General features: G+C 36.6%; 1 protein-coding gene across 1 annotated transcript in view; it reads right to left on the bottom strand.

Annotated features, from left to right (window-relative positions):
* Nucleotides 1-1,573: 1,573 nt before the first annotated feature.
* PIGK (phosphatidylinositol glycan anchor biosynthesis class K) overlaps nt 1,574-13,896 on the bottom strand; it is a 109,431-nt gene continuing 97,108 nt past the window's right edge. The window contains exon 11 of the mRNA XM_028102593.2: nt 1,574-2,110. Within this exon, the coding sequence (XP_027958394.1) occupies nt 1,994-2,110 (117 nt within the window). The 3' untranslated portion in view covers nt 1,574-1,993. The remainder of the gene's footprint in view (nt 2,111-13,896) is intronic.

Raw genomic sequence — 13,896 nt, 5'->3', positions numbered from 1 at the left:
TATTTCCTTTTGACGCTAAGTAGCTCCGCCTTACCCTAGTGTTCATGACCTTGTGTAAATGTTTGCTGGGTGCTCTGGTCAACCTTTTTTGTCTCTTAGTGCTACTATGATTTGGCTAGTCAAGAGGAAGTTTGTTTTTCCCTCTATGTACAAAAGAATCCCTCTCCATTTATTCAGATAAAATATCTGAATTTATTGAGTACACCAATAAAAAGATCAATTCAAATGAAGATTCAGAGCCGGCAAAAAGCCTTAATATCATTTGTTCTAACCTGAGAGTTAACAGTTAATCATCTGCCTGTGAAGTGTATGACCGTTTTGCATGTAATTAAAAGGCAATATTTTAAGTGGTAAAAGGAAAACAAATCCTAAGGAATATTAACTTTAGGAGGTTTTATTGTGGAGGAAGAGTTGTCTTCTTAATGTTACCTCTAATTATAAATCAGATCTTTGTAATGAATAAAGATTAACACATAAATTCTTGGGGAAAAAAACAGATAAAATACTAAAAGGTATCCTGTGGAACATGAATACTCAACTTCCATGGTTTTTTCCCCCTTATATGCAAAACAACAACAACAACAACAACAACAAAAACCAATATCTGGGGCTGATGGCAAAACACAATCTCAATACTATTGCCAGTTATGAGAAAGACAGGCAGATGGCTGATGAGCTAAAAGAAATCAGCGATGAAGATGTGAACTCTTAAATCTTCTTGGAGAGCAAAAAGGTCTTTTCTGCCTTAAGTGATGCATCAGTCAAACAAAAAGGCAGGGTCCTACGTGTGACCTTTCCAGACAGTCATCCACTCTATGGGATTATCTCAGGAAAAGTACAGACCCAGACAGTGACAAGGTTTACCTTAAACAGAATGAAACAACGTCTCTTTCAATATGGAAATTGAAGAGGAGGAAATCAATTCTTGAGGATCACAGAATGCTTAGAAATGAAAAATGATGGGGTCTGTTTCTCTTGAGCAGTCAATAATATGAAATTCTCAAAGGTCTTATATTTTCCAGGCAAACTGACAGCAAATAAGGTCCCAAAGACTATCAGTACCCTAAGTTAAGGAACTCATTTTTTTATATTTACTTAAAATCAAAGCTGCAGAATTCCATGAATGGCTGAGAGTAAAATACTAACCCACTGAAAAATCAACCAAAGGAAGATTCTGAGAACAAGGTAAGTAGGCCCAACAACAGAAGAGTGTTAAATGACTTACTGTACATTCATAAAATGGATACTGTGCAACCATTCACAGTGTGTTCTGAAAAATGTCCAAGGAGAGGGAAAGGGTTGATAACATACTGTAAAATGAAAAGTTACAGAGTGAAATATTCTATACGATCTCTATTTAGGAAAAAAATGTGTACATTGAAAAAAAAGACTAGGAGGACACACACAAAAATCCTGACAAGAAATTACCTCTGCTAGTGAGAACTTAAGTATCTTCACATTTTTTTCTTTTCTGAATGAAAAGGGGGTAAGATTAGGGGAAATTTTTATTTTCAAAAACAGCCATTAAATATACTCGGATCTTTGTCCAATCTTTTTAATAACACGCACAACAAAAAACAAGTATAGTTAGTGCCACTTAGCATTTGCATTAACAGTTATTTATCTTTAAGTTATAAAATCAATAGTTCATTCAAATTTAGTTTCCCTATACTTTTTGCCCAATTCACATAAGAACAATGTTTTTGTTTTTTTTTTAAGATTTTATTTATTTATTTGACAGAGAGAGACACAGCGAGAAAGGGAACACAAGCAGGGGGAGTGGGAGAGGGAGAAGCAGGCTTCCCGTCGAGTAGGGAGCCTGATGTGGGACTCGATCCCAGGACGCTGGGACCATGACCTGAGCCGAAGGCAGCTGCTTAACCGACTGAGCCACCCAGGCGCCCCAAGAACAATGTACTTTTTAAAAAGCATAATGACATAAAATTTTATCCAAGGTTGCAGTCTTCCATGCCGTCTTCTTCACACATCATGTCTAGAAAATGAACTTCATATGCTTGATTCCATAAGTTTTGAAGAAAACCATTATAATGAGTGCCCACAATCCCAGAATGAAACCCCCAGGAGGATGCCAATCTTTCAGCTTTGGTTTCTGCAAAACAAAGAGGACACGGTAAACTTAACAATAATGGGTCAAACAAACACTGATGGGAAACAGAAATTTCACAGGCTGTGTTTGAAGGGGAAGTAATTTAGCCAAATTAAATGTATTAGGACAGCAACAACAACAAAAGCTTCTAACTGGGTAAATATTTCAATGTGGTTCTTACAAAGGTCAGTTTCAGATGCCATTTTGTTTCTCCAAAGAGGCTTCCTTGACTACCCAGCCCAACAGCTCTCTTCACTAGCCTACTAGTCCTTCTCACTTTGAATTTATATATTCATTAGTTTGTTGGTTTTGTCTGTCTCTCCCACCAGACTACAGCTCTATGAAGGTCATCGTGCTTGTATTCCCAGCACCCACCTGTCACGGCGCCTGGCACACAGGAGACATACATATATTATACTGATTAAGTCATTGGAAAAACAAATGCTTTCCAATTCCATTTGTTCTGATATTCAACAAATACTTGTTTGGGGCCCATACCTTTGGTCATGGTAAGCCCTTGAGACAGAATGTTCCTTGCTCCATTCCAAACCCTATTTGAAACTCACCAACTAAAATGCCAACACCTTCAGATTTTCCCACCTGCTATATTCTCTTCTTTGAATGTGTAGCTCCTTCTACTCTTACTTCTATCGAGTAACATAATTATTTTTATTGGTTATCTCCCTGCAAAATGCCAGGGAGAAATGTCTGGCTGTATTCATTTTATATCCCTTTGTCCATTCCCTACCCCTCAACACCCAGCCAAGTGTCCTGTATATTTCTTTGTCCAGCAAGGAAAGGCAGACCAGTCTTCTCCCTTTAGTTGTCATTGCAACAGCTATGTTATGTCCCTGAAACTGGAGGTCTGTAACTATGATCTTTTTATAAGGTTTACTTCCTAAACTACTGGCCAAGGTTATAAGGATAGTTATGATATGAGAATCATATTTTTTAAAGATTTATTTATTTGAGAGAGAGAGAGAGAGAGCGTGCGTGCGATGGGGGGGCAGGGCAGAGGGAGAGAGAAACCCAAACTCCATGGCGCTAAGCGTGGAGCCCATGACAGGGCTCGATCCCACAACCCAAGATCATGACCCGAGCTGAACCCAAGAGTCGGTCGCTTAACTGACTGCACCACCTAGTGGCCCCTAGAATCATATTTTAGAGTAGAACTGAGTGAAGAGAAACTAATCTAAAATTTTCTTTAGTCACCTTGTAAACTAGCCAAGGAAGGTTCATAAATCTCTTAGAGGTATCTGCATCTTATAGTTTGGTTTCCCATATATAACCAGGACACCTAATGTTCTTTACTCAATCCTAAGCTCATCACATTACAAGAGGAAAGGAGGCAGGCAGAGAGGAAGCGGGGGAGAGAAGGAAGGAAAAGAAGGAAGGCAGGTAGGCAGGCAGGCAAGCTTAAATATAAAACAAATCAAGTCAAATCAACCAGAATTTGTCAGTAAGGGCCATGCTAGTAATATCCTGCCACATTCTATAGCTATTTATATTTATTATCTATGCTTTAAAATATCTGATAGTTGCTTAATGTATACATTATAAACCCACTAAAAAAATTCAAAAGAATATTTTGATACAATGAAGCTCTATTTTTCTTTTAATTTTATAAATGGAGAAGTTATCTATGGAAATGCCTGGTTTTCAACTAGATGATCTTTCTGCAACTTCTTCCTTCTCTTCTGAAATTCTCCTCTCTTGGCTTCAGTGATACACTCCCCAGGTTTTTCCCTTCTCTAACTATTCCTTTTCAGTCTTCTTTGCTCCTTAAATGCTCGTGTTGTCTACAGCTCTGCCCTCAGCCATTTATTCTCTCCCTTTATATAAATAATCTCTCTGGGTGACATCTGTACCCTGGTTTTGACCTCTGTCAGCAAGCTTATGATTCCCAAATTTACATCACTAACATGGAACTCTACGCTAAACCCTAGGTTTATGTACAATTAACAGACATCTCTACTTGGATATTCTAAAAGATCACAAACTTTACTATAGCCAAGAGCAAATTCATTCCTGAGTCCTCCACCCAATTCTGTTTTCTTCCGTTTTCCATCACTCCATCCATACCAGGGGCATCACCATGTTGCCAAAGTGATAAAACTGGAAGTCATTCTTAGCTCCCCCAACTCTCAGACCTTCCCATTTCCATGAGTTCCTAACTCTTACAGGTTTTCTCACTATCATGTCTGTCCTTTCTAAGTTTTCTATTATCACTGCCACTACCTTAGTTCCAGCTCTTATCATTTCTTGTCAGGATCACTGAAACAGTGTCCTAACTAGCTTCTCTTCCTCCAAGATGCCCTCTCTTTCCCATCTATCAATCATACTGCTGCTAGACACATCTTCTTAAAATACAAATATATATTTGTAAAATATGTATACATATTTGTATAATAATAAAAGCCTCATATGTATGGACATAGGTATTGTTTGTTTTAAGCACACATTACTTTTGTCATTTAAAAAAATTAAATAAATAATTTAAAAACGAGGGCTCAGTGTGGTGTGGTTCAAAGAGCATGGGCTTTAGAAACAACTTTTTTGGGTTCAAAGTTTAGTTTTAACACTTAAAGTCCATGTCACCTGTGAAGCCACTTCACCACTCTGAATTTCTGAATCTATAAAATGGGCATAGTGACACAGACCTCCTGGAAATGAATGAATGCACAATTACAGCAATGATGTGTTTTCTGAGAACGTAGTCGGTCTATAACTACCTGTTCCTACCTAGAAAAGTGATGATTTGAAACTCAGAGTACTTTTTAGATAACTTTCTTCTGTGTTTGTTATGAGGAACAATGTTTGAAACAATCTGATTTTTATATAAATTTTAATTCAAAATTAACTGGTCAAACTAAGAGAGGAATCCACCTTACTGTTTTCATATCATGCTGGAGTTTTAATCAACCACATAATATAAACACAACTGACAATACTGTTTACAGTGGTTACGTGCTACCCTAACTCTTAGTCTATTCTCACCCCCTCCCACTCCTTCCAGAAAACTCCCCAAACACCAAAAATATTGTAATCCAATTCTTCCTCCTGTTACTTTCTATTCAAAACTCTGCAATGGCTCTGATCATATGTGAAATGATGATGATGACAGAGGTTCTTTCCCTCTAGTATCTTATAAGATGGTAAGTCCAGTGGCATTTCAGATGGAAGAGCCTTTGTGAAACACTATGAAAAATCTTAATTTAATTCCAGTAGAAAATCTAGATTAATATAAAGCATAGTTATATTAAAGACAGGGAAGGTAGATATCACAAGCATGTGACAATGAAAAACAACTGAGTGAACTAAACATGATTTACTACTGCTTGGTTTTTGTCATGTTTATTTTCTATTATTCAAACAGTTTGTAATCCATGCCAAAGGGTTGAAAAAGCTAAACCAAAAATTCTTTTTCCATAAACGGGGAAAAGATTGTCATTATTAGTTATTAGAGGAAGCACACCTTTATACAATAGTTTGCAGATGTTCCCTGGAAATTCAGCTTAAGAGTAATGACCTAATTGGGGCAACAAGATTCACATTTTCCCCAATAACTAGGAGTCTCGGATTTGGATGGTATTTGAAAACACACACACACACACACACACACACACACACACACAGGTTCATGCTTTAAAAAATTTAAATAAATATTATCAAAATCTGGCATTAAACTCTTACCTATAGAAGGACAGGCTATAATATACAATACAGACAATTATTCCATAAACCAATTTAATGAATTTCAGTGCTAAAAGAGTTCAGGTGATGTGAACTTTCAAGAGTTTAAAAATAGTGTAACTTTCAGATAGTATTTAAACCAACTCATGCTTTTAAAAAAAAAGGTGAACATCATTTAAGCTCTATGATTCATTAGAGATTACTGAAATAATAATCAAGTAGTTAATAGCAATCTTAGTTCTGCAGCTGTAGAAACTAGTTACTTTCCAATGAGATGGATTCCCTGAGATCAGAGTTGTATCATTAGATCTTAAACTTAGCCAGAAATAGTTGCCAGGAAGAAGACAACGAAAGCTTCTTTGGAAGTCACTATCATTTCTCCCAAGACTGGTCCTGGCAGCTATTTTGATCTATTATTCCAAAGACTGGCTCAGAGAATCTGGAGCCATTGCTTCCTGGTTCCTTCAATAAGATGTGTCCCATATTTAGACCACTGATGCCCAGAAGAGGACCAGAGAGAAGAGCAAAGTGCTAGAGCTTTGAATGTAATAATGGAGGACTAAGAAATGTATGTAATCACTCCAAAATTATAATGGAATTTTGTATTTTTTTACAGTATAACATTGTACAGACTAACAAAGAGCAGCAAATCTCAGCTTTCAAAAATGGCTATTTGCAGTTGCTATATTTTTTATTGTATTACATATTTTTGATTAACAGAAAATGGTAAATGAATTATTAATTAAATACAACTTGGACTCTTAGCTTAACATGGCATCTACGTAGAATCTTCCAGTGCAGCCTTTCCCATCTTCTCAGGAAAATACGTATGAAGACACAGAAAGACAAGAGCACATCCTACTAAAATTAATTTAACCTCTGATGAGAAACCTCAGATAATTTCACTATCTGAAAGTCCTAGAAACCAGGTCTGCAAACAAATTAATAGTGGCCTGGTTTTCTGACAAAGGATTGCTTTGCACTGGGAAACACAATAATTTTGTCAACTGAGAAAGGGACTTTTGCTCTCTCCTTTTTCCTGCCTGCTATTCAAGGGATTGTGTTTCCAAAGTAGAAGGGTGGCTTGATGAGGCAGCCAAAGTAGTGTAACTCATTACTAACCCCACAATGGCAAACCTCTTTACCATCTGAATACAGTTCCCAGTAAAGAACAAGTCAGAAGGTAGAGGGGCACTGACAATGGTTCACTGCATCTAAGAAGTTTCAATATCCACATGAAGAGCTCTGAAGGAGAAGGGAAAATATAGGAAAAATCCTTGTAGTAGGGCATGTTAAGAAACAGGTTTTTCCATACACTTCACCATTTTAAAGTGCTCCCATGCCAGGCATACATAGGTAGCGTGATAGCAGAGGATCCTCATTTAGTTTAGCAAAACCACATTTAATGACTGCCTGCCAATCAGAGGAAATGTATAACAAATTATTCTTCAGATGCAGGTCTGAGAAGGCATTCAAACCGAAGTAGATAGGGAGAAGCATCCACGTACTCTGTTGGCACATACCAACAGCGTTCTAAGAAAAAGGAAAAAACACGGAGAGGTCTATGAATAAAAATATTCCCCCACACGATAAAGAAATATCCTGAAGATGCAGAGAATATATCTCAGAATAAGATGTAGTCAGGAACCAAAAGATCATTTTAGAAAAATTTTATTTGGCATTGACTTGAATAAGGAGGCACAAGAAATTGAAAATAAAAGAATGGTATGAAGAGAAAAATTATACAAGATACAAGGGCAACAGGCTGAGGTAAAAAGGGAGCAAAATTAAAATCCACGTTAACAAGGAAAAAAGTGCCCTAAGCACATCTTTGAGTCCTTCATTCACCTAATTACGGCAGATTGGTGGGAAAAAAAATGGCCCAATTCTCCATACTTCCCTTGTATCCATGCCCTTTGCAATATGTGCTGTTATAGCAACTCTCACCAAGAAATGGAATTTATATCCTTGTGACATCTTTTGGTCGACAAAATGCAACACAAGCAACAGCGTCCTAATTCCAACACTTTGCTTGCTTCTGCTCTCTCAGATTCTGCTACCACCATGAGAAAAAAATCCAGGCAAGGCTTCTGGAGGCAAAGACATCATGTGGAGAAGAACTGAGGTTCCCCAGACAAGAACCAGCCAACTCCCAGAAGCAGACCGGCCTAAACAACCCAGGACTGACCACAGACTCGTGAGGGAACTCAGCTGAGAATAGAACTGCCCAGTTAAACTTGGCCTAAACTGTCAACCAGTAGAATTATGAGCTAAGAAAATGGTTGATACTGTAAGCCACCAAGTTTTAGAGTGGTTTATTATGCATCAAAAGCTATGGAATACAACCACTGATATAATTAATGTGGAAGGAAACACCCTGATTCTTTATCATAAGAAAATAAAGTTCCCATCTACATACTTGTGGCTTCAGATTTCTGCAGGAATGGTACAAATAAGAACAGCATAAAGGGCAACTAATCAACCTCTTGTCCACCATGAACTTTGCTGAGGTGGGGGGGGTGGTCTGACAAGATAATCTCCTCTGACCCTCCTCGAATAAGAAATCCAGCCCCATTAAAGCAGCTGTCACACCTGAACAGTTATCTAGAGCCAGACTCTGATGAAGCCACCCATGAAAAATACCTGCTATACGTCTTCTAGAGGTAAATTTCATGAATATTCTTTGCACAACCTCCCCAGTAAAGGAGCTATATTGATGCTCTTCCAGTTCTCTCTTATGGTCTTCCTGGAAACAGACTGACTCTACTTGCCACCATGCCAGGAATTGCTCTCCGGGAAATGAAATAGGGGAACCTAGAGACTAATTCACCTAGCTTCCTCTAGCCTTCCTCCTCTCAATTGCAATCTAGACCAGATATCTAGCTCCTTTCCTTTTAAAGTTAGTAATTAGTGTTACCCAGATGTTGCCCCCTGCTGGGGAAATGAACATCTCCCAGGATTTTGATGCACTCTACTCATGGTAAATTTGCAAAGCAATTAATCTAATCTAGGATAATTAAAGATGCTTTATTTTTTACTATAATTTGTTAAATATAAAATTGACCATAGTTTTTCCTTAATCTATGATTTTAGTTTTCCCGTGACAAGAATATCCACTGTTAACATTATTACTTAATAGTGCTCTGGAATTTCTAGCCAATCTAGACTTAAGTTCCAGTAAGAATTAAATTTTCGTTTGCAAATATTATGATTAGATATCAACAAACTCTACAAAATCAATTCATAATTATGAAAAATAAAGAGCTCAGATTTTTTTTTAGATTTTTTATTTATTCTTTTGAGACACAGAGATAGAGAGAGAGAGCATGAGCAGGGAGAGAAGCAGAGGAAGAGGGAGAAGCAGGCTCCTCACTGAGCCAGGAGCCCAATGTGGGGCTCAATCCCAGGACCCCGGGATCATGACCTGAGCCGAAGGCAGACACCCAACCATCTGAGCCACCCAGGCGCCCCCAAGAGCTCAGATTTGAGATAAATATAAAAAAAAAACTTTCAACATGTTACCAAAACTGAGTCAAAAAACAGAATAGAAAAAAAAAATTCCATTCACAACAGCAATAAAAAACATAAAATAACAAATAGCCGTAACATGAGATGTAAGGTAAACAATCCAAATTACCCTATAAAAATGAGTAAACAGTCCAGAATATAAAAAAGGATATGATAAAGCTAATCTAAAATGTTGTTCTCATGCAAAATAGAAAGATCAATGCAACAGAATAAAAAGCAGGCAATCAAGCCCAGTAGCCAAGAATTTAGTACATGATAAAAGAGCTAGCACAAAAAAGTGGGCAAGAAAATATTCTTACTGGTGCTCTGGATTAACATTTGGAAAAAACAGATTTGTTGCTAGCCCAACATTATAAACCAAAATACACTTTACATGGTTTAGAATTAGATGTAAAAATATTAGATGTAGAAACATTTTTTTTTTAAATTTTCTTTGTAAAGTGGCACCTAGGGACACATTCTAATGGTAGCTATGTTAAAAGTACCAGTGGAGAGGGATGCCTGGGTGGCTCAGTCGGTTAAGCGTCTGCCTTCAGCTCATGTCATGATCCTGGGGCCCTGGGATTGAGTCCCACATCAGGCTCCTTACGCAGCAGGGAGCCTGCTTCTCCCTCTGCCTGCCGCTCCCCCTGCTTGCTCTCTCTCTCTCATTTACTGACAAAGAAATAAATAAAATCTTTTTTTAAAAAAAAAGTACCAGTGGAGAGCAGTGGCAGAGGAAACTCATTATGGGGAGCAGAACACGAGGCCAAGGGCCTGCAAGCTGACTCAGAAAGGACTTCTTGGGAGAGCTGGCCCTTGAACAATATGTCATATTTGGGTTGGTGAAGAGCAGAGCAAAGTCAGGTGATGAGAAAAGCCAGGCATTGTTGAAAGGCAGAAGGAAGGTGATGGAAGATCCACAATGGTGGAGATTTATATCTGTTAGTTTGCTGCTGACCAGCCAGAACTGTAGCAACTGGGAAACATTGTTGAAAGAATGGATGCCCTTTGGGTGTAGCAAGCATCAGGGGCTACAAAGATTCATTCTGTAAATGCCCAGTTGTGAGCTGGGATTTGAAGCTTCTACTAGCTTGAGTCAGTGCCCACCCACAGGTGAATGGAGTAAAAAGGAATAAAATGTAGGAGAATTTGCACACTAAAGGGATTTATAAATCTAAAAGCAATAAATGAAAATTAACCAAAAGGTGAAGAGTTTTTTTTAAAAGATCTTATTTATTTATTTGCCTGAGACAGACACAGCAAGAGAGGGAACACAGCAGGGGGAGTGGGAGAGGGAGAAGCAGGTTTCTGGCAGAGCAGGGAGCCCGATGCGGGGCTCGATCCCAGGACCCTGGGACCATAACCTGAGCTGAAGGTAGACACTTAATGACTGAGCCACCCAGGTGCCCCAAGGTGAAGAGATTTTTAAAAGAACTTTTTGAAAGCTCTGTGTTTTGCAAAGTGTACAAACCAAAAGGTGAATAAATGGGAAAATATGATAGAAACGGGGATAAGTTTAGTACATGAAGATTTCCCCAAAATCAACAGACACAAAGATTTATTAATAAATGAAATAAGGAAATGAAAAGTCTCACAAAATAATTACAAATGGCTAATTAACATTGAAAAAATTCAATCTTCTTGATCATAAAAACAAATTAAAAATAATATATTAACTATTTCTTCATCTTTTAAAAATTACACTAGTAAATGTTAATGAGGATGGTCAACTTTTCAGAAAAATAATCTATTAACATGTTTAGAGGTCTTTAAAATGTTTGTATCTTTTCATTCAGAGGAACTGTTACACTCAGCTACATTAAGAAACTCAGAAATGCTGACAAAGGTTTTGCACAAAGATTTTCTTCTGTGTTATTTACATAATAAAAAAACAGAAAACAATCCATATAAATAATAATACAGGAAATATGGTACATCTACATAAATAGTAATCAAAATGTTTTCAAACAATTTTAATGATTTGGAAACACACTTATGCTGTAATAATAAGAAAGTAAAGGCAAGATTCAAATTAAGTATGAAATATGATCTTCTAAACAATATTCAAAGAAAAGGAATATATTAAGGTCTTAATAGTGTTTCTCTTGATGAAATAGAATTAGGTAGTTTTAATCTCTTCTCTAAACTTCTATATACTTTTGAAAATACGTTTCTACAATGGATATGTATTTCTTTAATTATTTTTTTTGTGTGTAGGGGGAAGGGAATATATAGGAAAAACTTCTATTGAAAGAATCCACTTAGAAGAATCTCCATATACCCATCTTTTCCAAATTAGGAGATGCACTGCAATAATACTGTTTAGTACTTGGTATCCTAAGTTTAAGAAAATGTAACATGAATAGCATGACAGCAACATAATATAATAAAGTGCTTTTTCAGTATGTATTTAATGATACTGCTGGAGTATAACAAGATTGCTATTTTTAAAACAACTATAGGTAATATTTTAGACATTCTACAGTGATTTTCCTTGCAATCAAATGACAGATTGGTATAATTATTGCATTTGGTAGTACCGCTGCATCTGAGGTAAGTTCATATTAAAGTATAGCTTATAATTTCATTTGTGTCCATATTAGAACTTCTCATAAAATGACTGATTTTATGTAGTTAAAATACTCTACTGACTGCTATTAAATACACTATTTTTTTTAAACTTTCACAATAACAGCTTTAATACAAAGGTGAAAAGCACACATAAAACACTGCACTGTGTCATGAGCAAACACTTAAGAGCTTAAGGGCTACCTATTATTGAAATGCCTAATATTTCAAATTAAAAAGATAGGTAGCTAAGCAACACTGCACTGCCAATTGTGCACAATATTCAACCTCCCTTTTCATGTTGCTAGGAGAACATTACCATAGAACTGCAAAATAGTTAACGGAGCATAGATCTAAGCACTAAAATTATGTACAAAAAAGAAACTGAGGATTTTCAAAATTGTACGTGTTTACTGGGAAGCAAATGAAAATTTTTCAAAGTTTTGATGAAATTCTTTTCTTAAAATAGAATGATCACATCAGTTCAGTTAAACTATCTTTTAAGTAAAGGGAAAAAAAATACAATATACTGAAGCTACTAGTCTAATAACTAGAAAACAGCTGTTTGTTTCCAATTGTTTGATCTGTGGTAGTTTATTAGTACTTCCAGTTTCTCTATATCTTCTCTATAAAATATAATTTGTACTCTTCAAATTATATTAATAGTATAAATCAAACTGTGGTCAGCAAAATTCTAAGTCAGCCCCCAGATTCCCTCTCCCTAGTGTACATTCCCCGTCTAATCCCTTCTCCTTGAGTGTGGACAGAACTTGTAAATTAGATGGGCTATCTCTCTTATGATTAGGTTACATTATGTAGCAAAGATGAAGGGATTCTGAAGATATAATTAGGGTCCCTAATCAGTTGACGTTCAGTTAATCAAAAACACGATTATCCTGGGAGGAGGGGCTGACCTAAGAAAGTGAGCCCTTTAAAAGAGAGTCTGTATATCAGAGCTAGAAGTCAAAGAGGTCAATACATTAGAAGCCGCCGAGATGCTCTCCTGCTTCTCATGAAGAATCAAACAGCCATGTTGTGGTGTGCAGGACAGGCAGAGAAAGCAAACAGCCTCTGCGAGCCCAGAAACTCAGTCAGCCCTACAACCATGGGAAACTGAATTCTGCCAATAACCAGTAAACTTGGAAGAGGACCCTGAGGCTCCTCAGATGACACTGCCATACTGGTTGACACCTTAATCAAAGAATTGTTAGACCGTGAGCACAGGACTAAGTTAAGCTCTGCCCAGACTCATAAAGCGTGGAAACTGAGATAATAAATGCTTTTAAATCACTAAATTTATTTGTTACACAGCAAGAGAAAACTAACAACCAAGACTTGAAATGAAACTATTCATTATGCCTGGTAACTCTTCCTTGGGTGAATAACTGATTAAGATATTAACTTTATATGTTCAAAAAATAGAAGTGAAGAGAATGAAATATTCTAGTCTAATTCCTCCTACTCTTCCATATCTATTCATTCTCTAAGACCCTCCTCCAATGTTACCTCCAACTGAAGCCTGTTCTCACACCCCAGTAAGAATTAATTTCTTTTTCTCTAGGCACCAAAGGTAATTGGCGCTTATCTTACACTATAGTCAGTTTGTGGGTGTGATTCTACCACATTGTGATCTGTTGGTGGTATCTTACCCATTTCTGAACCTTATCAAGGTCTCATAGGCTTTGAATACAATAGAGCAATCAATTTGTCTTAGTTACATATTATTTTCTTCTTGAAAATAAGAAATACAAATATTCAAATATTAAGTACTAATCTACTAGTTTATACTCTTGGTTTTATGACTTAAGGAAAAGATTAAGAATTGCATTAATCAAATAACAATATAATCTATTTTAAGAATCCCTAGTGAGAAATTAAAAACATTATTTAATAAATGTGAAAACAATTTGAAGTTTGAAATAAATTAATCTGTTTTTTAGTTCTTAGTTCTTAAGAAAGAATCCACTGTTCCCACAAATAAATAATAAAAGTACATTTATCAACAGTTATTTATCTGT

The sequence above is a fragment of the Eumetopias jubatus genome, unplaced genomic scaffold, assembly GCF_037043125.1.
Source record: "Eumetopias jubatus isolate StellerSeaLion01/CBP00866 unplaced genomic scaffold, mEumJub1_p1.0 scaffold_4, whole genome shotgun sequence".
NCBI lineage: Eukaryota > Metazoa > Chordata > Mammalia > Carnivora > Otariidae > Eumetopias > Eumetopias jubatus.
Note: the sequence above shows the minus strand (reverse complement) of the source record. Positions and strands in the feature narration are given on the sequence as shown.